The sequence below is a fragment of the Silurus aristotelis genome (genome assembly GCF_946808225.1).
Source record: "Silurus aristotelis genome assembly, chromosome: 20".
Taxonomy (NCBI): Eukaryota; Metazoa; Chordata; class Actinopteri; order Siluriformes; family Siluridae; genus Silurus; species Silurus aristotelis.
Window position 1 is genome coordinate 153639 of NC_139593.1, and position 25893 is coordinate 179531.

General features: G+C 41.8%; 2 protein-coding genes across 2 annotated transcripts in view; one reads left to right on the forward strand and one right to left on the reverse strand.

Annotated features, from left to right (window-relative positions):
• Positions 1-25893, forward strand: part of LOC310715611 (integrin alpha-M-like) — a gene marked incomplete at its 3' end in the record, with an annotated part of 231568 nt that overhangs the window by 153443 nt on the left and 52232 nt on the right. The window lies entirely within an intron of this gene.
• Positions 1-25893, reverse strand: part of LOC310715583 (uncharacterized protein) — a gene marked incomplete at both ends in the record, with an annotated part of 66600 nt that overhangs the window by 12456 nt on the left and 28251 nt on the right. The window contains 44 exons of the mRNA XM_083522096.1: positions 75-247; positions 331-430; positions 613-703; positions 894-1084; positions 1417-1543; positions 1674-1756; positions 1878-2010; positions 2265-2314; positions 2469-2606; positions 2791-2961; positions 3203-3415; positions 3499-3616; positions 3711-3835; positions 4004-4134; positions 4273-4367; positions 4491-4684; positions 4779-4904; positions 5029-5147; positions 5413-5513; positions 5627-5832; positions 5949-6125; positions 6305-6423; positions 6590-6693; positions 6794-7002; positions 7088-7234; positions 7329-7413; positions 7508-7677; positions 7778-7872; positions 20430-20563; positions 20664-20797; positions 21632-21787; positions 22038-22210; positions 22294-22393; positions 22554-22644; positions 22835-23025; positions 23358-23484; positions 23615-23697; positions 23819-23951; positions 24188-24237; positions 24392-24529; positions 24701-24871; positions 25113-25325; positions 25409-25526; positions 25621-25745. Coding sequence (XP_083378222.1) covers positions 75-247; positions 331-430; positions 613-703; positions 894-1084; positions 1417-1543; positions 1674-1756; positions 1878-2010; positions 2265-2314; positions 2469-2606; positions 2791-2961; positions 3203-3415; positions 3499-3616; positions 3711-3835; positions 4004-4134; positions 4273-4367; positions 4491-4684; positions 4779-4904; positions 5029-5147; positions 5413-5513; positions 5627-5832; positions 5949-6125; positions 6305-6423; positions 6590-6693; positions 6794-7002; positions 7088-7234; positions 7329-7413; positions 7508-7677; positions 7778-7872; positions 20430-20563; positions 20664-20797; positions 21632-21787; positions 22038-22210; positions 22294-22393; positions 22554-22644; positions 22835-23025; positions 23358-23484; positions 23615-23697; positions 23819-23951; positions 24188-24237; positions 24392-24529; positions 24701-24871; positions 25113-25325; positions 25409-25526; positions 25621-25745 — 5928 coding nt within the window. The remainder of the gene's footprint in view (positions 1-74; positions 248-330; positions 431-612; positions 704-893; positions 1085-1416; positions 1544-1673; positions 1757-1877; positions 2011-2264; positions 2315-2468; positions 2607-2790; positions 2962-3202; positions 3416-3498; positions 3617-3710; positions 3836-4003; positions 4135-4272; positions 4368-4490; positions 4685-4778; positions 4905-5028; positions 5148-5412; positions 5514-5626; positions 5833-5948; positions 6126-6304; positions 6424-6589; positions 6694-6793; positions 7003-7087; positions 7235-7328; positions 7414-7507; positions 7678-7777; positions 7873-20429; positions 20564-20663; positions 20798-21631; positions 21788-22037; positions 22211-22293; positions 22394-22553; positions 22645-22834; positions 23026-23357; positions 23485-23614; positions 23698-23818; positions 23952-24187; positions 24238-24391; positions 24530-24700; positions 24872-25112; positions 25326-25408; positions 25527-25620; positions 25746-25893) is intronic.

The following is a 25893-nucleotide window of genomic DNA, read 5'->3' on the forward strand; positions in this document are numbered from 1 at the left end:
TTAAACACACACTGCAAATAATAACAGAATACTATGCGAGAAAAGCACAAACAACCTTGAATTTCTTATAATACCTGGTTTAACTTGTTCAGAATGACATTCTGGAGGCTGGTGTCCACCACTTTCTCAGTAATGGCTGCCAGGTTGTCCTGTAGGACATCGATGTCCAGATACAGATCAAACAGCGTGGAGTTAAAGCCGTATGGAAACGATGTATCTGCAATTGTTGCTGCTGTGATCTTGCTCACTGTTAGACACAGAAGGTTTAGAGTTACTCAGTAATGGACAGAATCTCAAAACCTGTCCATGTACCTTAATGTGTACCATTACCTGTAGTGCTTTCTGAGTTGCATTCTGTAAAGAATGCCCTTAGTTTCTTTATTGGGAGCTTCTGCTTCCTTAGGACTGAAAGAACATTCCTTTTCACATTCTATAAACAATGCACACATACACACGCACGCACACACACACACACACACACACACACACACACACACACACACACACACACACAAACATACACAAACACACATTAAATTAGTCCAGATAGTCTAACACTGGGTTAATAAATCAATCAAAATCATAAATGCAAAGCTGAACATGTTTTCATACAAAGCTAAGCTTGTTGCAGAGGTCTGATTTGAAATAAACAGCCAGCATGCCGAGTTGTTCCACGGTCTGCTCATTCCATGTTGATGGATTACTGATTAAAGAAAAATAATGTCAAAGATATAATACTAATAATATAATACAAATACAAACACACATTATTTATTTTGTTTCATTTCCTTTTTAGGCTTTTCAATTTAAATGTTAAAATGTGATTTTTCCTTTCTACAACTCTACCACATATATAAACGATATGTGCTAATGCACAAGATGCTCTGTCTTACCCATAAGTAGTGTTTCCACTGAGCAGCAGTGACTGTATAGCAGTGATCTGAGAATCAGAAAGATCTTCACAGTTCTTCAGTTTCTCCAAAATGAGAGGGTCAGAGTTCTGAATGTAGGAGAAGTCCAGTGTGCAGGCCATATTCCCAAGAACATCCACCTGATCCCTGGTCAGACTCACACCAGATATACCCTACAGCATCACAAACCATAAAGAAGTGTCACACAGAATCTCTAAAAATGGGGGACTTGTGAGGAGTCCAACATTTTGTTTCAAAATATTTGTCTTTTATATGAACTTGAACATTTTGCTAATAAATTAACCCAATTATATGTTCTTGATAGATCACAAAACACTTATGGAAGTCCTTCCAAAGAAGGGAATGTGCTGATTGCAATAGATGAATATTTCAACACTGGAAGTTCACAAATCGAATGTAACATTTGGTGCAATTTGGTTTTCCAAGATTTAAATGCTAACAATGAATGTGTTGGGCTGTAAACATGTTACTGTGTATGTATTACCAGGCAGTCCTTTGCATTGTTGAACAGGTTGGTCATTTTGTCAAGGACAGGGGAAACAACATAGAAATCTGCTTTGCCCAGGGCACTGAAATATGACTGGCAGTTCACCTTCTGTATTTTCTCATAGCTACAACACACAGATAGCAAACAACCCACACTATTCATTTCAGACACCTGAAACCATCAAGTGGGAATGCAGGAGACATGTGTATTATCTTTTATAGTCAGTATTTTGTGTGCGTGAAAGTGTTCCACACCTGTAGTACAGTAGCAGGTCAGAGGGGACATCAGTAAAGTTAACAAATGGATCTTCTTTTACGTAGTTGTACATGCAGGTCAGCTGAAACACAGAATGCATTGTAATTATGTAGTTTCTCATTTACTAGTCAAGGTTTGGGTCCACATGCTGTCTCTGTCTCAGGCTTTGTGCATAATGTGAAAGAATATCAGAGTGTATCTACCTGAGCCTCTTTCAGGACAACCTTGTCTCTGTCTGCACGTGGTCTACAGGCTTTCACTAGATCTTTGGCTTTTTGTGTTGGCAGAGTCTGAACTGAACCACAGGAGAATCCCTGCAGTACTGATGGTGACAGACTGTGGGGAGAAACACCCACATAAACACACACACACACACACACACACACACACACACACACACACAGAGTCAAACACAGACACACACTCAATGACTAGTTTATTCACCAAATTGCAATCTTAGCAAGTCAGGTTGTGTGTGAGTGTCTGTGTGTTTGTGTGTGTGTGTGAGAGAGAGAGAGAGAGAGAGAGAGAGAGAGAGAGAGAGAGAGAGAGAGAGAGAGAGAGAGACATTCTGTGTGTTTCTAACTCACTCTTCTGGATTATCACTGGCACTTGCCACTGCACCAAACAGCATCATAGCCTGGTAGGAATGGAACAAGTCATAGCATTTATGGGAATGACTTTTACACCCTGATTACCAAACTAGACTGGAATTCAAATATCTGTAAGTGCTGGGATTACAGTCAAACCAGTATAACAAAGTGATTTACAAAGTGAGTCGTCTGTTCAGTTACCTGTTCATGACTCCAGCTTTTGTTATTGATGAGTGAAATTTCCACAGAGCTCAGTGATGTCAATAGAACAAGCGGAATATACATCACCAGTGCATCTGGAACATTCTGTATCACTTCAGTTTGGTGTACAGAGATTATCTGGAAAAAAAGGGTTGGAGCAGACTTCAACATCAACAAACAATTGATTCCATACAAATACAAAGCTGTATAGGAGACAGTCACAGAAATGTAAATAACAGTATTGTGTGTGTGTGTGTGTGTGTGTGTGTGTGTGTGTGTGTGTGTGTGTGTGTGTGCGCCTCGTGTTAAAAAGAGTGTATACCTTTTGGACAAATGTCTCTTGCAGAATAACTGGTGCTGATAAAATGTTATTGATGAACGTTACATTTTGTGATAAAGACATAATCTGAGAAGATGGGAGGATGGAGATGGTTGCAGAAGGAACACCACCAATAAGTGTTCCCAGTGACAAGACTGAGGAGGCACTGTCGATCTGTGAGATAATACAATCCGATTAAAAGAAATAATTCTGATATTGTCCACATGAATGCACCAAGAGAATGTTTAAATTGCAGGACTTTGAGAAATAGCGTGTTATTAGTAAATATATATATAAAAAGGAAATACAATTTTGTTCTTCACAGGTTGATTTTGTGAAATAGCTTCAACTTGATGTGATTTCATTTCCAGTAGCATAGACTGTCATTCCTGACAATTTTGCAATGTACACTCACATTAAAGCCTGAACTAATGATGCTCTGGATGAGGGCATTCAATTGGCCCTGGTCCCAGCCACTGATGATACTGAGTGTAGACAGTGTAGTGTTTAACACATTGGAGGGGGCGGAGTTTATCTGGCCCACAGTCAGGCCCACGCACAGGCTACCCAACGATTGGATGGCATCTGTTGTTATATTGGGAAACTTTGCTACCAGCAACGCTGTAACCTGAAAAGAGAAAAGGATTATAGATATCTGGTACTGCTACACTAGCTGATTAGTAAACAGGCAGATACTTATTTATTGATCACCTCTGGATTAAATTCTGTACAGAAGTTGTTGATCTTAGTGAGGATGGTCTGAATGTCTGCATCTCCAAGAGGAACAAACATGGAGGAAGGACTTTGACACAGCAGCTCAGATGGTAATCTATAAAAACACAAATAAGCTTTAAGAATGCTTTATACAAGGCTGGATGAAGAAATAGAAGAAGTAGTTGATAATGTGTAGAGTCTAGTGTTACCTGAGTGGGCTGAAGTCAGGAAACTGGAGGTACAACTCTCTTGTGTAGTACTGCAGGACACTGGCTGAAATGTCTGCATTGTTGAACAACTGAAGATTTTCAGAGTTCTTCAGGAAGACACTTGACTAAAGAACATAATAAACCACACATTAATACGTCACTATGAGTGTGTGTTGCATGATGTATTTAGCTGATATCGGTCCAAATTACTAAAATAGATAATTACACGTATGCTTGTGTGTGTGTGTGTGTGTGTGTGTGTGTGTGTGTGCGTGTGTGTGTGTGCGTGCTACCATGTTTCCTGATAGGAATGATTGAAGATCAGTGAGGGTGATGAAGGTGATGAAGAATCCGATATTATCGACAAACCAGGCAGTGGAGTTCAGAAGAGGATCTGAAGAGTTATAGCAGCGAGGGCTGCCATCTGCAAAGTACACATACACATAGTTTTGTTGAGACACACATATTGTACATACACGTGTACCGAAAACAACAGTGAAGGACATTTCATCAGAGAGAAAGAGAGAGGGATTGAAAACAGAAGAAAAGAGTTTATACTTACTGCTGCTGCTTAAATACTCTTTAATAGAGCTGTACACATCAGCTGGGGTGAAATCAGCTGCAGCAAAGGTGTAGTTGTCCCCTAGGATGGACACCCTGCTCACAAACACACATATAGAGGAAATGTTGTACTAGAGATACTTGTTTTTTAAGCCAACAGACAGAGGTCCGTGTTTGTGCTGAGAACCCTGTGTAATGCTGAATGCAACAAAGACTCACAGTTTCCTGTATGACAGACAAGAGGCACCACTGAGCTGGGTGGAGCTGATGAGCTGAGAGCTGAGGTAGGGCAGGTAGTGAAGCAGTGTGACATTAAACCACTGTTCTACATCAGCCTGAGATGAGGCACTAAGTGCACGAGGCCACACACACTTTAATGTTTGGCTGGCCAGAGCTGAGGACAAAACAGGCTCCTGTAAAGGGATACAGAGATTACTCTATCTGTTAATATAACAAAAAAGTAAGCAACATGCATGGGCAACAGCAAAAGTGAAATGAAGAAAATACCATCTCCAGGTACTGAGTGGTTCTGTTGTAATTGTCAAGCAGTGTGCAGAGTTCAGAACCATTAATCACTGGGTTTGTGCTGTTCAGATACTCGCTGAGTTCTTCCGTTGAGATGGAGCTCAAAATCTAGAGGAGACAGAGGAGGGACACCACACTAATTACAGAGGGAGGAGTGGTCAACTTACTGTTTACTACTAAAACTGTTATTGAGCGTTTCACTGATGTGAACAGTGTTCGAGAGCAGAAGTACCTCTGCCTGTCGATCAGCCGGAATAAGGGACAGGAAATCTTTTAGGTCAGGGAATCCAAAACTGAGGAACAACTGTTTCAGGAACATGTAGAAGCTCCCACTGCCATAGCAGCTCAGGCCTGTTAGGCAACAGAGGGCACTAATGAAAATGTCTGTGGTGTATTCAAATTGATAATATCAGTGAATGTTGGACATTCCTTTGACCGAACCCATCATCAGTCAGTCACATCGACTTATCACCGTCTACATACAGCATAATACAAAATACACACAAAGGTACACACCTACACACACACACACACACACACACACACACACACACACACACACACACACACACACACTCACACACACACACACACACACACACACACACACACACACCTTGGCTGGACTGGTACTTCAGATAGTCTTGTATGTAACTGAAGATAGTGTTGGACTGTGTTACAGAGAGGTTACTGTACACATTATTAAGGCCTTTCACTCTGTAAACACACCAATAGAAATAGACAAATTACAAATCAAAAGAAAAAAATAATGAATTAAATTGAAAGTAAAAAATATTAGATTTCTGAGTTCATGTCAAGGAGAAGCTCACATCTCTCTGTAGGAGTCACAGCTGATGTTCATGGGGATGATCGACAGGGTGCTTGGACCAGTCCCAGGAAGGAAGATGGAAAGGTAAGTCTGGAACCACAGTGCAAAGTCCTTTGAGCTGAAACTTTGGAAGTGAGGCGCCAGATTCATTAACGTTATGTTCAGAATGGTGTCTGATGTTGCTGAAGGAATGCTAGTCATGTTCATCTGCAAACACACATCGGCATCCGTTAAAAGTCTGCAAATACTTGGACTTCATACATTTGTATGCACAGAATAAATGTCTTTTATTTTACAAGAAAATAGGCTACAGAGATCCTCACTTGTATTGCAATCTGGCTGAAGGCTGTGAAGAAGCTGACAAGTTGATTCAGATCTAAAGATGTGATCATACGGCTAAACACCTCTCTAAACACAGAATCATTTCCCAACACTCCTGCATTTGGCTGCAAAATGAACTCAGCTTTCTGCTCACTGGACAGTAAACCGAACACTGCAAGCTGCAGGACAAAACATTCATGTCAGACATTCTGTTCACAACAGGTCTACAAGGAAAACAAACAACACTGGTACAGCAGCTGTATGTTCTCTCAGCCAAAACCCAAAGACCAACTGTTTCTACTACACTCTTGTGAACACAAACGAAACAAGTAATTGCTGCAATTGTGATGTTACTCACACTGGAGAAATTAGCATTTAGAATTTGGAGCTCTTTAAAGGTGGCATAATTGCTGAAATTGCCAAGGTTCTTTTCAAACCAGTCATTGCTGCCAGAAGTGCTGGAAACACAGCCAGGATCTAAAAGGATCAGAGATCGTTGGATTAATGAATCAAATTATTCCTAATTGTCTTATATATTTTCATCTAGGTAAACCATCATTTTAAACCAATCAGACTTAAACTTAAGTCACAGACTGCCACGTGTCTGTTTCAGGTTTCTGAACATATAAAGGAGACTATGTACCTGGCAAGTCAACTCTTGACAGGAAGGGAAAGATGAATGAAGTAAAGACCCACTGCTTCTGTTTCTTTGTCATGAGTGATTCCTGACTACTGAGAGCCTCCACCCTAATTTGAATGGAACAGATCAGATTTTCACATGAACTACATCATCTTCATGTCTTAAATAACACATCTGGAGTTTCTAAATTCCAGTGACCATACTTACACAATTTGGTATGTCTCACAGCTGAAGTTTTTGGAACTGATGCTGAACAGAAAGTCTGTGGACACTGATGACAAAAATAGTCTGAGCCTTATCTGGAACCACTTGCTTATGAAAGTAGCATTCATTAACTGTGCTGCTGTGAAGTCCTTGATTATCACCTCCCCAATGGCATCAAGCATATTTGGGTTGGATTGAATGCTGCTGTTAGTCTGCATGAAAGATTACATGATTCAATGCATAGTTACCCAAAATGTTTTCCTTTTTTTTTCCTAAACACCAGGTAAATGTTCTTACTGTTCTTGAAAACCTGTCCAGTGCATTCTCCAATGATCCAGCAAAATTCTGGAAGAAATTCTTCCAAAGATCTTTAGAGTAGGTCAAGTTATTTGGCAGTTTGCATGTTAACAATGTGAGCAGATCATCAGAGGACAATACAACACCCTTAAAAGACAAAAAACAGGTGTTTGTGGTCAACTCATTTTTGGAGTAACAATACTGAACTTAAAGCGAGATATTTTGTTCACAGAGGACTTACTGATGAACATGCATAATCAGAAATGCTGAAGTTGCACAGTACTGCAGAAATGTTTCCAGATGCAAAGTCTTTAGAAAGTGGGTAACTATGCAGAAAAAAAACCCAGAATTACGCTTTGAAACAACTTAAACATGGTTTCTATAAACTTGATTCTTTGATAGTTTTATAAACAAGCTCACATGTTAACACCATAACAAGGGTTGCGGTTGATGATGCCAAGAGTCAGTGTGTCCAAATCAGATTGGTTCTGTTGTGACACCCAGGATTGAATGGCTGAGGAGTTCTCAAACAGCTTCAGATCAGCCATGTTTACCCCCAATAGAGCCTTCACTGTGCTCACATTCAGGGTCTGACAAACACAAAATAGTTGAAATCAAGTTCATATTCACTTTTCTATTTATCACTTCATGTAAATCAAACACAGATTCTATTCCTTTTATTATTTATACCTGGAGAACATCAGGTTTTAGACTAATGAATATGTTGATGTCCATGTTGATGTTCTGGGTAGAAAGTGCTTCTATATCCTCCACGGGTCCTCCACCTAGTCACAGACACACACACACACACACACACACACACACACACACACACACACACACACACACACAATTATAGATTTTGAAGTGTGATAATGTGAGTAACGGTTCCAGCGGCAGTATACCTGATGCACCAGCAGAGGGAACTATCACCCGAGTAAAGAACAGATCTGGTTCTTTCGGTTACTTCCTGTTATTAGCATTCCTATCCAGTGGTCATGCTTAATCCAGTGCAAAGTATTGTGTTTGCTAGCCATCACATTACCAAACCTTTTGTTTTCTTGTTTTCATTGTGTATCGGACTCTTCTACGTTGTACGTCTCTCGTCCCTTTTTTAATTGCTATTCAGATTTGGTTTTGAAAAACTAGTTCATGCTTTTGTTACTTCTAGATTAGACTACTGTAACGCTTTACTGTCTGGGTGTGCGAGTAGGTGCATAAATAAGCTTCAGTTAGTTCAGAATGCAGCAGCAAGAGTCCTCACTAGATCTAGGAAATATGACCACATCACCCCTGTATTAATCAGTCTACACTGCTCCCAATCAAATCTCGCATTGATTATAAAATTCTACTACTGACATATAAAGCACTTAATGGTCTCGCACCACCGTATCTGAGTGAACTTCTGTACCAGTATGATCCTCCACGCCTACTTAGATCAAAAGGTGCAGGCTATCTGTTGGTTCCTCCAATAATGAAGATTACAGCAGGGGGCAGATCTTTCTCTTATAAAGCCCCACAGTTATGGAACAGCCTTCCTATCAGTGTTCGGGACTCAGACACAGTCTCAGTGTTCAAGTCGAGGTTGAAAACGTATTTATTCAGTCAAGCCTTTAATTAGTAGATTTTTTCTAGTCTTGCCGGAGTCCAAACTGCACAGTGACTTTAACTCTCATGCAACAATAGGTACACTTAATAATCCATATCCTTCTCTTCCTGTCACCCTCTTCTCTCTCTCTCTCTCTCTCTCTCTCTCTCTCTCTCTCTCTCTCTCTCTCTCTCTCTCTCTCGGTCGAGTTAAACATGCTCCTGAGGCTCCAGTGACCACTGTTCTTGCCCCTCTCCCCCCCGTGGATCTTCCCACTTCATCCAGGCCTGCCTGGATTGGACTGTAGTTGATGTCAACAGTCGCCAGTCGCCACCGGCTTGCTCATCAGGGACAAACTTACTCATAAAGAACATATTCATTTTTAATCACCGCATTATCTGTGTAAAGCTGCTTTGAGACAATGTTCATTGTTAAAAGCGCTATACAATTAAAAATGAATTGAAAATTGAATTGAATTGAGTTTTGCCCTACTGATTGCTTATCTTTGTTTTGGACTATTCAGTGTTTACCAACACTACCTTTGCCTAGCCTTTCTGTTTTATGCCACTGGTGTTTCCAATAAACCGCACATGGATTCAGAACCCATTTACCTCTACCTCGGCATCACAGAATGCTTTGCCTGACGGGAATCCAACAGATTTTCATCAGTTGGAATTGGTTGTCACATACCAGGGAGAAATGCTTGTGGCTTACCTCATGCAGTTCAAGGCTCATCAGGCTGCTAACACTCACCTCCTTCAAGCTATTAATGCCCTGCCTGCCAGCCAACATAAACTACTGAAGATGGATCTTTTGGACAAATTTGAAAGATGAACTTCTATAGCGTGTTTCACAGTGGACATTGTCTCAAATCAGCTTAACAGAATGTAAGAGTTAGGGGGAACAATGTGTATTTATCCCTGATGAGCAAGCCATGGAGATTGTGGCAAGCAAAAACAACCAGACGTTTATAGCTAGGATTCCACTAAATGCGCTCTGACGCTAACCTTGCTAAATGGCAATGTGCTGGAATGGGTTTCCACATTATGGGGCATTGACAAAGGTGGTTAAAATCTCTTTAGCTCACTTCACACAGCTGCTCAAGGATGTGTTTTAATACCCAGCAGAAGTCAAATTTATCCGGCAAGTATGCCATGAAGTTTCGTACCCTTGTCGTGGAGAGCAGCTGGAATGGCATGGCACTCCGGGCAGGTGGTGATTGCCTGCAAGGACCAGAACAATTCCTTGTTCCAATACATCACCACAACTATTCAACTGGACAATCTCTTACGAAATCAGAGCCACACTCGAGGGTTTCACCTTGCTCAAACTATGCCATGCCTGTACCATGCGAGGTTGCCAGTGTCACATAGCCCATTGAGCTTGGTAGAACTCTTGTCTGTCCAGAGGAGCGGAGGCATCAAATGGACGTAGCTTCCTGTGACGTAGCTTCCTGTGTTTGACTTGTTTGCCGCGAGTTACGTGTTTGTATCTCTCTCGGCGTCTTTCAAACAAACTTTGCTATCTATCCATCCGTTTTTCCTCTTTTAATAATCCTTAATTGTTTTTGTCTTCCTGACTTGTGCCTGTAGTTAGTTAACTCGACTATAACTAGTGTTGTTTATATTTATTTTCTCTCACTCACATCTCTGTATAATAAATCTGTTCGTGACGATAAGCACTATGCCGGTTGTTTGTCTGCATTCGAGCACAGGTGAGGACTCGTTCGAGTTGCAAACGGTGGCGTTGGAGATGGAGGCATTGGAGAAACAGATTCGCGAGCTGCATGCAAAGCATGCCCGGCTGCGAGAGCGGAAAGCGGCGCTGGAAACATCCCGGGCGGACGCGCACTCATCCCAGGTAAACTCCCGGGTTGAACCTAACGCTCCCAGCACATCAACTCCGCGTGGTTCTATGCCCAGGCCCAGCGGACCTACAACTCCGGCACCGGTGCAACATGGACCCTGGATGCGGCCGCGGCGGAAGAGACAAGCCAAGCCCCGATCGAGGACGTCTCCACCTCCACCACCGGCCTTCGAGATCTCGACCGAGAACCGCTTCGTCCCCCTCCGCGAGACGGAACGCGACACTGTTATTCTCGGAGATTCCATCGTCCGCCATGTCCGCGCTACCCGAGCTAAAGGTAAGGTGCACACTCGCTGTTTTCCTGGTGCTCGTGTTCTGGATGTCGCTGCGCAGGTACCCGCGATCCTGAACAAGAACTTCGGAGCGGTTGTTCTCCATGCCGGATCAAACGGCACCAGGCTGCGGCAAACGGAGATCTTAAAGAGGGACTTCAGGATCCTGGTGGAGACGGTACGCAGCACATCACCCACAACGAGGATCATTGTGTCAGGACCTCTTCCCACTTACCAGCGAGGGGCTGAGAAGTTTAGTAGACTTTTAGCTCTAAATGAATGGTTACAGTCATGGTGTCGAGAACATAAACTTCTCTTTGTTAATAACTGGAACTGTTTCTGGGAGCGTCCTAGGTTCTTCCGCCCTGATGGCCTGCACCCCAGCAGAGTTGGAGCAGCAGTGCTATCAGATAACATCTCTAGGATACTTCACACCATCTGACTGGTAAGACATCAAGAAATCTTCAACTATAAGAACACGCATACTACGGACCAAATAGTTACAAGTTCACACACAGCCCAGTTTATAGAAACCGTATCTATTCATCGGGTAGTAAAACCAAGAATTACATACACAAGATCCAGAAATAATCTTATTGCAGTTAAAACTGAAAAATGCCAGATAAACAAACACAACAAAGTTCTAAAGTTCGGTCTTTTAAACATTAGATCACTTGCACCCAAAGCACTGATTGTAAATGAGATGATCACAGAGAATAATCTCTCAGCACTCTGTCTCACTGAGACCTGGATTAAACCAGGTGATTATATGGGTCTAAACGAGTCGACACCGTCAGGATATGTTTATAAGCATGAGCCCCGTCAGACTGGTCGTGGGGGGGCGTAGGAACCATTTATAGTGCTTCTCTTAATGTTAGTCAGAGATTAGGATTCAGCTTTAAATCATTTGAAGTGCTCGTTCTTAAAATTGCACTTTCAGACATGCATAGAAAACTCGCTCTGGTCACCGTGTACAGACCCCCAGGACCCTACGCTGATTTTCTTCATGAGTTTGCTTGTTTTCTCTCAGACCTCTTGATCAGTTTTGATAAAGTGCTGCTTGTAGGAGATTTTAATATTCATGTAGATGATGCAAACGATGCCCTAGGATTATCATTTGTCGATTTACTAAACTCTTTTGGAGTTAAACAAAACGTCACCAGACCAACCCACCGTTTTAACCACACACTAGACTTAATAATATCCCACGGAGCAGACGTCACTGATATAGATATTTTACCTCAGAGTGATGACATCACAGACCATTATCTCCTACTGTACACACTACCGGTAGAGCAGATTAACCGTGTTTCACCACGGAATCGACTTGGTAGGACTATTATTCCAACCACTAAGGACAGATTCATAAATAACCTGCCTGATTTATCTCAGTTTCACATTAAACCCATAACTGCTGATCATCTTGATGAGATGGCGAACAACATAGACCTTATCCTCACTAGCACTTTAGACACTGTTGCCCCCATCCGGTTAAAAAAGGTTCGAGAACAAGCACCTGCACCTTGGTATAATAGTCATACGCATGCCCTAAAGAGAACAACACGTAATCTGGAGAGAAAATGGAGGAAAACTAAATTGGAGGTATTTAGAATTGCGTATAAAGACAGTATGCTTAGCTACAGACAGGCGCTAAAAGCTGCTAGAGCTAAACACCTGATCAAATTCATAGAAAATAACAAAAACAACCCCAGGTTCCTTTTCAGTACAGTCGCTAATTTAACAACAAATCAGGGATCTGAAAAATGTGTTCCATCACAGTTTAGTAGTGACGACTTTATGAATTTCTTCACTGAAAAAATAGATAACATTAGAAAAACAATTGTGGCAGTTCAACCTCTGACAGCATCTCCCGATACAATCGTACTTACAACCCCACAACTACACTGTTTTACATGTATAGGAACGGAAGAGCTGTATGATGCTATTATGAAAGCTAAATCAACAACATGTCAGTTAGATCCGAATCCCACTAAACTACTGAAGGAAGTGTTACAGTGAGGAAAATAAGTATTTGAACACGCTGCTATTTTGAAAGTTCTCCTACTTAGAAATCATGGAGGGGTCTGAAATTGTCATCGTAGGTGCATGTCCACTGTGAGAGACATAATCTAAAAAAAAATATCCAAAAATCACAATGTATGATTTTTAAACTATTTATTTGTATGATACAGCTGCAAATAAGTATTTGAACACCTGTCTATCAGCTAGAATTCTGACCCTCAAAGACCTGTTAGTCTGCCTTTAAAATGTCCACCTCCACTACATTTATTATCCTAAATTAGATGCACCTGTTTGAGGTCATTAGCTGCATAAAGACACCTGTCCACCCCATACAATCAGTAAGAATCCAACTACTAACATGGCCAAGACCAAAGAGCTGTCCAAAGACACTAGAGACAAAATTGTACACCTCCACAAGGCTGGAAAGGGCTACGGGGAAATTGCCAAGCAGCTTGGTGAAAAAAGGTCCACTGTTGGAGCAATCATTAGAAAATGGAAGAAGCTAAACATGACTGTCAGTCTCCCTCGGACTGGGGCTCCATGCAAGATCTTACTTCCTGGGGTCTAAATGATCCTAAGGAAGGTGAGAAATCAGCCCAGAACTACATGGGTGGAGCTGGTCAATGACCTGAAAAGAGCTGGGACCACCGTTTCCAAGGTTACTGTTGGTAATACACTAAGACGCCATGGTTTGAAATCATGCATGGCACAGAAGGTTCCCCTGCTTAAACCAGCACATGTCCAGGCACGTCTTAAGTTTGCCAATGACTATTTGGATGATCCAGAGGAGTCATGGGAGAAAGTCATGTGGTCAGATGAGACCAAAATAGAACTTTTGGGTCATAATTTCACTAAACGTGTTCGGAGGAAGAAGAATGATGAGTACCATCCCAAGAACACCATCCCTACTGTGAAGTATGGGGGTGGTAGCATCCTGCTTTGGGGGTGTTTTTCTGCACATGGGACAGGGCGACTGCACTGTATTAAGGAGAGGATAACCGGGGCCATGTATTGCGAGATTTTGGGGAACAACCTCCTTCCCTCAGTTAGAGCATTGAAGATAGGTCGAGGCTGGGTCTTCCAACATGACAATGACCCGAAGCACACAGCCAGGATAACCAAGTAATGGCTCTGTAAGAAGCATATCAAGGTTCTGGCGTGGCCTATCCAGTCTCCAGACCTAAACCCAATAGAGAATCTTTGGAGGGAGCTCAAACTCTGTGTTTCTCAGCGACAGGCCAGAAACCTGACTGATCTAGAGAAGATCTGTGTGGAGGAGTGGGCCAAAATCCCTCCTGCAGTGTGTGCAAACCTGGTGAAAAACTACAGGAAACGTTTGACCTCTGTAATTGCAAACAAAGTCTACTGTACAAAATATTAACATTGACTTTCTCAGGTGTTCAAATACTTATTTGCAGCTGTATCATACAAATAAATAGTTAAAAAATCATACATTGTGGATTTTTTTTTTTAGATTATGTCTCTCACAGTGGACATGCACCTACGATGACAATTTTAGACCCCTCCATGATTTCTAAGTGGGAGAACTTGCAAAATAGCAGGGTGTTCAAATAATTATTTTCCTCACTGTATATACAGCTGGTGAGCCTCTTCTCAATATTATTAACTCCTCACTATCGTTAGGTCATGTCTCTAAATCCCTCAAGTTAGCAGTTATTAAGCCCCTCATTAAAAAACCTAATCTGGATCCAAGCACGCTATCGAATTACAGACCAATTTCAAATCTCCCATTTATGTCTAAGATTTTAGAAAAGATTGTCGCTGCCCAGCTATGTAACCCCTTGCAGGAGAACAATATCTTTGAAGAGTTTCAGTCAGGTTTTAGGCCCCATCATAGCACAGAAACTGCTCTAGTTAAAATCACTAACGACCTGTTTTTAGCTTCAGACCAAGGCTACATCTCCCTATTAGTTTTACTAGATCTTAGTGCTGCGTTCGACACTATAGATCATGATCTTCTCCTCGATCGCTTACAGAATTACATCGGTATTCAGGGACAGGCATTAAGCTGGTTTAAATCCTACCTGTCCGATCGTTACCATTTCGTAGATTTAAATGGAGAGCTATCCAGGATAATGCTAGTAAATTATGGCGTGCCACAAGGGTCAGTTCTGGGACCCCTGCTTTTTACAATATACATGCTTCCATTAGGAAATATTATTAGAAGGCATGGAATTAGCTTCCATTGTTATGCTAATGATACCCAGCTATATATTTCATCCAAACCAGGCGATACAGCTCAATTAGCTCGCATAACTGAGTGTGTTGAAGAAATAAGAGATTGGATGACCCATAACTTTCTACTATTAAATTCTGATAAAACGGATATTTTGCTCATCGGCCCAAAAAATAGTACACAGAAGCTCCAGCATCTCAGCCTGCATTTAGACGGTTGTTCTGTAACTACTAGTTCAACGGTAAAAGACCTGGGAGTTATTTTAGACAGCAACTTATCTTTTAAAAATCACATCAATCAAGTTACAAAAACAGCCTTCTTTCACCTTAGAAATATTTCTAAGGTAAGAAATATGTTATCTATATCTGATGCAGAGAAGCTCGTCCATGCGTTTATGACCTCTAGAATAGACTACTGTAATGCATTACTAGGTGGATGTCCTGCATCATTAATAAACAAGCTTCAGTTAGTTCAGAATGCCGCAGCAAGAGTTCTTACTAGGTCAAGAAAATACGATCATATAACCCCAATCTTATCGTCCCTACATTGGCTTCCTATTAAGTTTCGAATAGACTACAAACTACTGCTACTCACTTATAAAGCACTAAATGGTTTGGCTCCCATGTATCTATCCAGTCTTTTAACACGCTACAATCCATCACGCTCCCTGAGATCTCAAAACTCTGGGCTTCTAGTAGTTCCTAGAATAGCAAAGTCCACTAAAGGCGGTAGAGCATTTTCACATTTAGCTCCTAAACTCTGGAATAGTCTTCCTGACAGTGTTCGGGGTTCAGATACACTCTCCCAGTTTAAGTGCAGATTAAAAACATATCTTTTTAGCAAAGCCTACACATAACACACATCACACACATCACATCATAAACTTGTGCTCCAGAACATCTGATCACATGCACATTATCAACTTGTGCTGTTAATATCATGAACAGAAGCTACGCTAATTCCTCTCCACTGCTTCTCTTTCTCTCCCCATCCCGAGGCATCCTGAGGTTTGGCCAGCTCCAGTCACGTCCCACCTCGTGAAGATTATGGACCTATGGATGATCATGGAGAAGTAGATGCCGAGTGTTTAAAGGCCCTGGCATGGAGAAGCTGATGCTGGATCTATGATGATCACAAATTGTTCTGTATTGTTGAAAAATATATGACCAAACTTTTGATGTCACCCATATGAGGATGGGTTCCCCTTTGAGTCTGGTTCCTCTCAAGGTTTCTTCCTCATATCATCTAAGGGAGTTTTTCCTTGCCACTGTCGCCACGGCTGCTCATCAGGGACAAACGCACACCATTCACCTTCACTGTTGTTTTCTGTAAAGCTGCTTTGAGACAATGTCTGTTGTGAAAAGCGCTATACAAATAAACTTGACTTGACTTGACTTGACTATTAAGTTTCGAATAGACTACAAACTACTGCTACTCACTTATAAAGCACTAAATGGTTTGGCTCCCATGTATCTATCCAGTCTTTTAACACGCTACAATCCGTCACGCTCCCTGAGATCTCAAAACTCTGGGCTTCTAGTAGTTCCTAGAATAGCAAAGTCCACTAAAGGCGGTAGAGCATTTTCACATTTAGCTCCTAAACTCTGGAATAGTCTTCCTGACAGTGTTCGGGGTTCAGATACACTCTCCCAGTTTAAGTGTAGATTAAAAACATATCTTTTTAGCAAAGCCTACACATAACACACATCTCACAACCTTGTGCTCCAGAATATATGATTACATGCACATTATCAACTTGTGCTGTTAATATCATGAACAGCAGCTACGCTAATTCCTCTCCACTGCTTCTCTTTCTCTCCCCATCCCGAGGCATCCTGAGGTTTGGCCAGCTCCAGTCACCTCCCACCTCGTGAAGATTATGGACCTATGGATGATCATGGAGAAGGAGATGCCGAGTGTTTAAAGGCCCTGGCATGGAGAAGCTGATGCTGGATCTATGATGATCACAAATTGTTCTGTATTGTTAAAAGATTTATGACCAAACTCTTGATGTCACCCATATGAGGATGGGTTCCCCTTTGAGTCTGGTTCCTCTCAAGGTTTCTTCCTCATATCATCTAAGGGAGTTTTTCCTTGCCACTGTCGCCACGGCTTGCTCATCAGGGACAAACGCACACCATTCACCTTCACTGTTGTTTTCTGTAAAGCTGCTTTGAGACAATGTCTGTTGTGAAAAGCGCTATACAAATAAAAAAAAAAAAAAAAAAAAAAAAAAAAAAATGCACCTCAACTTATGCTTCAATTGTGGACAAGAGCCCAGCCTTGTTCACAACATCCTAAGGTGAGCTTCAAACCTTGTCTCTACAGTCTCGTACTGCCGGTACAATTGTCCTGTACTAATAGAAACTGTACCTTCTCCAGCTGCTGCAGGATGGTTTTTTTTTGTGGAGAAGAAAGATGGCGGACTACGGCCATGCATTGACTTTCATCAACTTGGAGGAATACGCGTCAACAGTGACCAGCTACATCGGCAAGTGCATTGATGACGTGACTATCTCCAAGACAGTCACTACACGCTCCAACCAGAAGCAGTGGATGACCGCCAAGGTGCGTGCGCTGCTAAAAACAAGAGACTCTGCCTTCAGAGCAGGGGACAGGGTGGCCTTGAAAACAGCAAGGGCCAAACTGTCCCGTGCCATCAGAGAGGCGAAGCGCGCACACGCCAAGAGAATCCACGGCCACTTCCAGGACAGCGGAGACACCCGGCGCATGTGGCAGGGCATCCAGGCGATCACGAATTACAAGACCACAATACCTGCTTGTGACCGTGACGCCTCCCTCCCAGATGCGCTGAACGACTTTTACGCCCGGTTTGAGGTGCAAAACAACATGGTGGCGAGGAAGACCATCCCTCCTCCCAGTGACCAGGTGCTCTGTCTAACCACAGCTGAAGTGAGGAAAACTCTATGCAGAGTTAACCCACGGAAGTCTGCTGGACCAGACAACATTCCTGGCAGAGTGCTCAGGGAATGTGCACAACAGCTAGCAGATGTCCTCACTGACATCTTCAACATCTCCCTGAGCAGCGCCACTGTTCCTATGTGCCTCAAGACGACGACCATCATTCCTGTGCCGAAAAAGTCTTCTGTCTCCTGCCTCAATGACTATCGTCCCGTTGCACTCACACCCATCATGATGAAGTGCTTCGAGAGGCTCGTCATGAGGCACATAAAGACCCAGCTTCCACCCGCACTGGACCCCATGCAGTTCGCATATCGTCCAAACCGCTCCACGGACGATGCTATTTCCACAACCCTCCATCTGGCCCTCACCCATCTGGATAACAAGGACTCTTATGTAAGGATGCTGTTCATAGACTTCAGTTCAGCATTCAACACAATCATTCCTCAGCACCTGATTGAGAAGCTGAGCCTACTGGGCCTGAACACCTCCCTCTGCAACTGGATCCTGGACTTCCTGACTGGAAGACCTCAGTCAGTCCGGATCGGAAACAGCATCTCCAGCACCACCACACTGAGCACTGGGGCCCCCCAGGGCTGTGTGCTCAGTCCACTGCTGTTCACTCTGCTGACTCACGACTGTGCACCAATGCACAGCTCGAATCACATCATCAAGTTTGCCGATGACACGACCGTGGTGGGTCTAATCGGCAAGAACGACGGGTCAGCATACAGAGAGGAGGTGCAACGGTTAACAGCCTGGTGTGGAGCCAACAACCTGTCTCTAAACGTTGACAAAACTAAAGAGATGGTTGTTGACTTCAGGAGAACACAGAGTGACCATTCTCCACTGATCATCGCTGGATCCTCAGTGGAGATCGTCAAGAGCACCAAATTCCTTGGTGTTCATCTGGCGGACAAGCTCACCTGGTCACTTAACACCAGCTCCATCACCAAGAAAGCCCAGCAGCGTCTCTACTTCCTGAGAAGGCTGAGGAAAGCTCATCTCCCTCCCCCCATCCTGTCCATGTTCTACAGAGGGACCATTGAGAGCATCCTGAGCAGCTGCATCACTGCCTGGTTTGGGAACTGCACCGTCTCGGATCGCAAGACCCTACAGAGGATAGTAAGGACAGCTGAGAAGATTATCGGAATCTCTCTCCCCTCTATCATGGACATCTACACTACACGCTGCATCCGCAAAGCACACAGCATTGTGGACGATCACACACACCCGTCACACACACTTTTCACACTCCTACCATCAGGGAAACGGTTCCGAAGCATTCGGGCCGCCACATCCAGACTGTGCAACAGTTTTTTCCCGCAAGCCATCAGGCTCCTCAACAAAGAACTGAACTGAACTCTCTCTCACACACACACACCCCCACACACACACACTTACACACAACTGTGTGACTGATCCGCACAAACCGGACATAACACCCATCATACACTTCGTTCACCCAGGTTTTCAATACCAATCACAGTTTTCACGATCGCAAAATGTTTACATGCCGTCTGTTGCTGATTCCGGGACTTGTTATTTTGCACAATATTCTGTCCAAATCCTTTGGTCACTGTTCACTTTATTTTTGATTGCTGCTACTGCTGAATTGCACAAATTCTGTTTACATTTTTCTGTTTACACTGCACCTTATTCTGTTACGACAGGTTTTACTGGCGGAGCTATTTCTATTTTTAATTTTATATTTTGTGTATTGTGTATTGTCCTGCACTGTCCTGTGTTGTCTTGCACTGTCTTGTGTTGTCTTTTGCACTGTTTGCACCAGCTGCACACATGCACTTTATGTGGTGAGGATCTTAGTTCTCGGCCCTGTGTTCTTCTGTTCTGTACTGTTTGTTTTATGTTGTTCTATGTAGCACCTGGGTTCAGGAGGAACGTTGTTTCATTTCACTGTGTACTGCATCAGCTATATATGGTTGAAATGACAATAAAAGCTTCTTGACTTGACTTGACTTGACTTGACTTGACTTGACTTGACTATCGCAACCTGCCCTCGATTACAGTGTGGTATCCATATCCAATCCTTCTGGTGCCATCCACCCTCAAACAGCTCAGAGAGGCACGATATTTTACTAAACTCGACCTCCGCAGTGCCTATAACTTGATCCATATTAGGTAGGGGGACGAGCGGAAAACTAGCCTTGACAAGACCAGAGGGCACTGTGAATATCGGGTGATGCCGTAGGGCCTGGCCAACATGCTGGCGATATTTCATTCATTCATGAATCAAATTCATAGAGACATGCTGAATGCTTTTTTATTGTGTATGTATAGGATACGCAGGGATACCAAACCCTCTACCTCCGCCTTGGCATCACAGTGTGTGTGTGTGTGTGTGTGTGTGTGTGTGTGTGTGTGTGTGTGGTTACTTTTAATACCAAATACTTATTTTAAAAGACGTACTTGTTTGTGTGTCTCATCTTTCTTATAAGTAGAAATTTGTTTTACCTAGGTAGGGTGTCATGAGTTGGTAGTATGTTGTGGCATTGCTGCGGAGATTGATAAATGAAGATTTGGCAATGATGTACAGAGCAGATTTCTGTTGAGTCGAACACAAAGTCGGATCTGAAGGCAGGACCATTCTGCATAGAAAAAAAGGAAACATCATGAACACAACCATACCCAAATCATTTTGCTTTTGCATGCTTTTGGATGTATGAACATGTTTTTGTGTGTAATTACATTAGGTTCTCAGCAGTGATATTTTCCAGTACATTGATGTCTAATGTACAGATGTAAGAACCAATGACATTTATTTCAGCACTTCCCAGAGAATGATTATCCATGTTCAGATATCTCATAATGATTGCTTTACTCTAGAAAAAAAACACAAACAATATCCAGGTAGCAAGCACATAATTGTCTGAGCAATAGATATGTTAAGACCCTTAACCCTCAAATGTTTAGTTGTATAAATGAGAGAATTGTAAATTGCTCTGAAAAGGGCATCTGCCAAATGCCATAAATTTTATTGTGTTTCTCTTTTCTCTTTCTCTCCCAGACGCTCTATCTTTCACCAATACCAAATCAGAGATGCTCTCTCTTCTTCACTATATAGGATCAAACATGACCTAGCTCTCTTTTTAACTCTACATAGGATCACAGATGTTTTCTCTTTCGGTCTTTATAGGATCACAGATGATTTCTCTTTCACTCTATAAAGGATCACAGATTTTGTTTTCTTCCACTCTATATAGGATCACAGATGTTTTTTTCTTTTACTCTATAAAGGATGACAGATATTTTCTCTTCTCCTTTATATAGGATAACAGATGGTTTATCTTTTACTCTATAAAGGATCACAGATGCCCTCTCCTCCTCTCTATATTGGATCTCACATCTTCCTCTATATTGGATCTCTCTCTTCCTCTCTGTCTTGCTCTCGTTCTCTAATGGATTAGAGATACTCTCTGTTTCTCTGATTTAAGGATTGCATATGCTCATGATTTCTTTCTCCCCATCTCTCTCAGAGGAGAGGAATGTGGCATTAATATAAATAATAAATCAATGGCAAAAAAAATACTTTAAAGGTCTTTATCTCTCTCTCTCTCTCTCTCTCTCTCTCTCTCTCTCTCTCTCTCTCTCTCTCTCTCTCTCTCTCATATAAACATTTAAACTTACACTCACACAGTTTTACATCCATCCATTACCTTTTCTGGTTCCCAGCTTCCATCATTTGAGTCCAGTAAAGAGGACAACGTATCAATTATAGTAATGTTCCATTTGCTAATAGCATCAATAGATGCCACCCGAGAAGTGGAACCTAGTAGTTGCAGCACATCATCATTAAGGCCTGATGGGTAAATCTAGATATGCAAAAATTTCAACAAATTTTAATATACCACCTGGCACACAATATCCAAAATTTTGTTTGGGTAAATCCAACATACACACAAAGTCTGACTTTGAACTTATATCCCAAAAACAAACCTTGATTGAGAGATTATTTATTTTGCAAACATATAGCATGCAAGAATTATATTTAAACACACACTGCAAATAATAACAGAATACTATGCGAGAAAAGCACAAACAACCTTGAATTTCTTATAATACCTGGTTTAACTTGTTCAGAATGACATTCTGGAGGCTGGTGTCCACCACTTTCTCAGTAATGGCTGCCAGGTTGTCCTGTAGGACATCGATGTCCAGATACAGATCAAACAGCGTGGAGTTAAAGCCGTATGGAAACGATGTATCTGCAATTGTTGCTGCTGTGATCTTGCTCACTGTTAGACACAGAAGGTTTAGAGTTACTCAGTAATGGACAGAATCTCAAAACCTGTCCATGTACCTTAATGTGTACCATTACCTGTAGTGCTTTCTGAGTTGCATTCTGTAAAGAATGCCCTTAGTTTCTTTATTGGGAGCTTCTGCTTCCTCAGGACTGAAAGAACATTCCTTTTCACATTCTATACACAATGCACACATACACACGCACGCACACACACACACACACACACACACACACACAAACATACACAAACACACATTAAATTAGTCCAGATAGTCTAACACTGGGTTAATAAATCAATCAAAATCATAAATGCAAAGCTGAACATGTTTTCATACAAAGCTAAGCTTGTTGCAGAGGTCTGATTTGAAATAAACAGCCAGCATGCCGAGTTGTTCCACGGTCTGCTCATTCCATGTTGATGGATTACTGATTAAAGAAAAATAATGTCAAAGATATAATACTAATAATATAATACAAATACAAACACACATTATTTATTTTGTTTCATTTCCTTTTTAGGCTTTTCAATTTAAATGTTAAAATGTGATTTTTCCTTTCTACAACTCTACCACATATATAAACGATATGTGCTAATGCACAAGATGCTCTGTCTTACCCATAAGTAGTGTTTCCACTGAGCAGCAGTGACTGTATAGCAGTGATCTGAGAATCAGAAAGATCTTCACAGTTCTTCAGTTTCTCCAAAATGAGAGGGTCAGAGTTCTGAATGTAGGAGAAGTCCAGTGTGCAGGCCATATTCCCAAGAACATCCACCTGATCCCTGGTCAGACTCACACCAGATATACCCTACAGCATCACAAACCATAAAGAAGTGTCACACAGAATCTCTAAAAATGGGGGACTTGTGAGGAGTCCAACATTTTGTTTCAAAATATTTGTCTTTTATATGAACTTGAACATTTTGCTAATAAATTAACCCAATTATATGTTCTTGATAGATCACAAAACACTTATGGAAGTCCTTCCAAAGAAGGGAATGTGCTGATTGCAATAGATGAATATTTCAACACTGGAAGTTCACAAATCGAATGTAACATTTGGTGCAATTTGGTTTTCCAAGATTTAAATGCTAACAATGAATGTGTTGGGCTGTAAACATGTTACTGTGTATGTATTACCAGGCAGTCCTTTGCATTGTTGAACAGGTTGGTCATTTTGTCAAGGACAGGGGAAACAACATAGAAATCTGCTTTGCCCAGGGCACTGAAATATGACTGGCAGTTCACCTTCTGTATTTTCTCATAGCTACAACACACAGATAGCAAACAACCCACACTATTCATTTCAGACACCTGAAACCATCAAGTGGGAATGCAGGAGACATGTGTATTATCTTTTATAGTCAGTATTTTGTGTGCGTGAAAGTGTTCCACACCTGTAGTACAGTAGCAGGTCAGAGGGGACATCAGTAAAGTTAACAAATGGATCTTCTTTTACGTAGTTGTACATGCAGGTCAGCTGAAACACAGAATGCATTGTAATTATGTAGTTTCTCATTTACTAGTCAAGGTTTGGGTCCACATGCTGTCTCTGTCTCAGGCTTTGTGCATAATGTGAAAGAATATCAGAGTGTATCTACCTGAGCCTCTTTCAGGACAACCTTGTCTCTGTCTGCACGTGGTCTACAGGCTTTCACTAGATCTTTGGCTTTTTGTGTTGGCAGAGTCTGAACTGAACCACAGGAGAATCCCTGCAGTACTGATGGTGACAGACTGTGGGGAGAAACACCCACATAAACACACACACACACACACACACACACAGAGTCAAACACAGACACACACTCAATGACTAGTTTATTCACCAAATTGCAATCTTAGCAAGTCAGGTTGTGTGTGAGTGTCTGTGTGTTTGTGTGTGTGTGTGAGAGAGAGAGAGAGAGAAAAAGAGAGAGAGAGAGAGAGAGAGAGAGAGAGAGAGAGAGACATTCTGTGTGTTTCTAACTCACTCTTCTGGATTATCACTGGCACTTGCCACTGCACCAAACAGCATCATAGCCTGGTAGGAATGGAACAAGTCATAGCATTTATGGGAATGACTTTTACACCCTGATTACCAAACTAGACTGGAATTCAAATATCTGTAAGTGCTGGGATTACAGTCAAACCAGTATAACAAAGTGATTTACAAAGTGAGTCGTCTGTTCAGTTACCTGTTCATGACTCCAGCTTTTGTTATTGATGAGTGAAATTTCCACAGAGCTCAGTGATGTCAATAGAACAAGCGGAATATACATCACCAGTGCATCTGGAACATTCTGTATCACTTCAGTTTGGTGTACAGAGATTATCTGGAAAAAAGGGTTGGAGCAGACTTCAACATCAACAAACAATTGATTCCATACAAATACAAAGCTGTATAGGAGACAGTCACAGAAATGTTAATAACAGTATTGTGTGTGTGTGTGTGTGTGTGTGTGTGTGTGTGTGTGTGTGCGCCTCGTGTTAAAAAGAGTGTATACCTTTTGGACAAATGTCTCTTGCAGAATAACTGGTGCTGATAAAATGTTATTGATGAACGTTACATTTTGTGATAAAGACATAATCTGAGAAGATGGGAGGATGGAGATGGTTGCAGAAGGAACACCACCAATAAGTGTTCCCAGTGACAAGACTGAGGAGGCACTGTCGATCTGTGAGATAATACAATCCGATTAAAAGAAATAATTCTGATATTGTCCACATGAATGCACCAAGAGAATGTTTAAATTGCAGGACTTTGAGAAATAGCGTGTTATTAGTAAATATATATATAAAAAGGAAATACAATTTTGTTCTTCACAGGTTGATTTTGTGAAATAGCTTCAACTTGATGTGATTTCATTTCCAGTAGCATAGACTGTCATTCCTGACAATTTTGCAATGTACACTCACATTAAAGCCTGAACTAATGATGCTCTGGATGAGGGCATTCAATTGGCCCTGGTCCCAGCCACTGATGATACTGAGTGTAGACAGTGTAGTGTTTAACACATTGGAGGGGGCGGAGTTTATCTGGCCCACAGTCAGGCCCACGCACAGGCTACCCAACGATTGGATGGCATCTGTTGTTATATTGGGAAACTTTGCTACCAGCAACGCTGTAACCTGAAAAGAGAAAAGGATTATAGATATCTGGTACTGCTACACTAGCTGATTAGTAAACAGGCAGATACTTATTTATTGATCACCTCTGGATTAAATTCTGTACAGAAGTTGTTGATCTTAGTGAGGATGGTCTGAATGTCTGCATCTCCAAGAGGAACAAACATGGAGGAAGGACTTTGACACAGCAGCTCAGATGGTAATCTATAAGAACACAAATAAGCTTTAAGAATGCTTTATACAAGGCTGGATGAAGAAATAGAAGAAGTAGTTGATAATGTGTAGAGTCTAGTGTTACCTGAGTGGGCTGAAGTCAGGAAACTGGAGGTACAACTCTCTTGTGTAGTACTGCAGGACACTGGCTGAAATGTCTGCATTGTTGAACAACTGAAGATTTTCAGAGTTCTTCAGGAAGACACTTGACTAAAGAACATAATAAACCACACATTAATACGTCACTATGAGTGTGTGTTGCATGATGTATTTAGCTGATATCGGTCCAAATTACTAAAATAGATAATTACACGTATGCTTGTGTGTGTGTGTGTGTGTGTGTGTGTGTGTGTGTGTG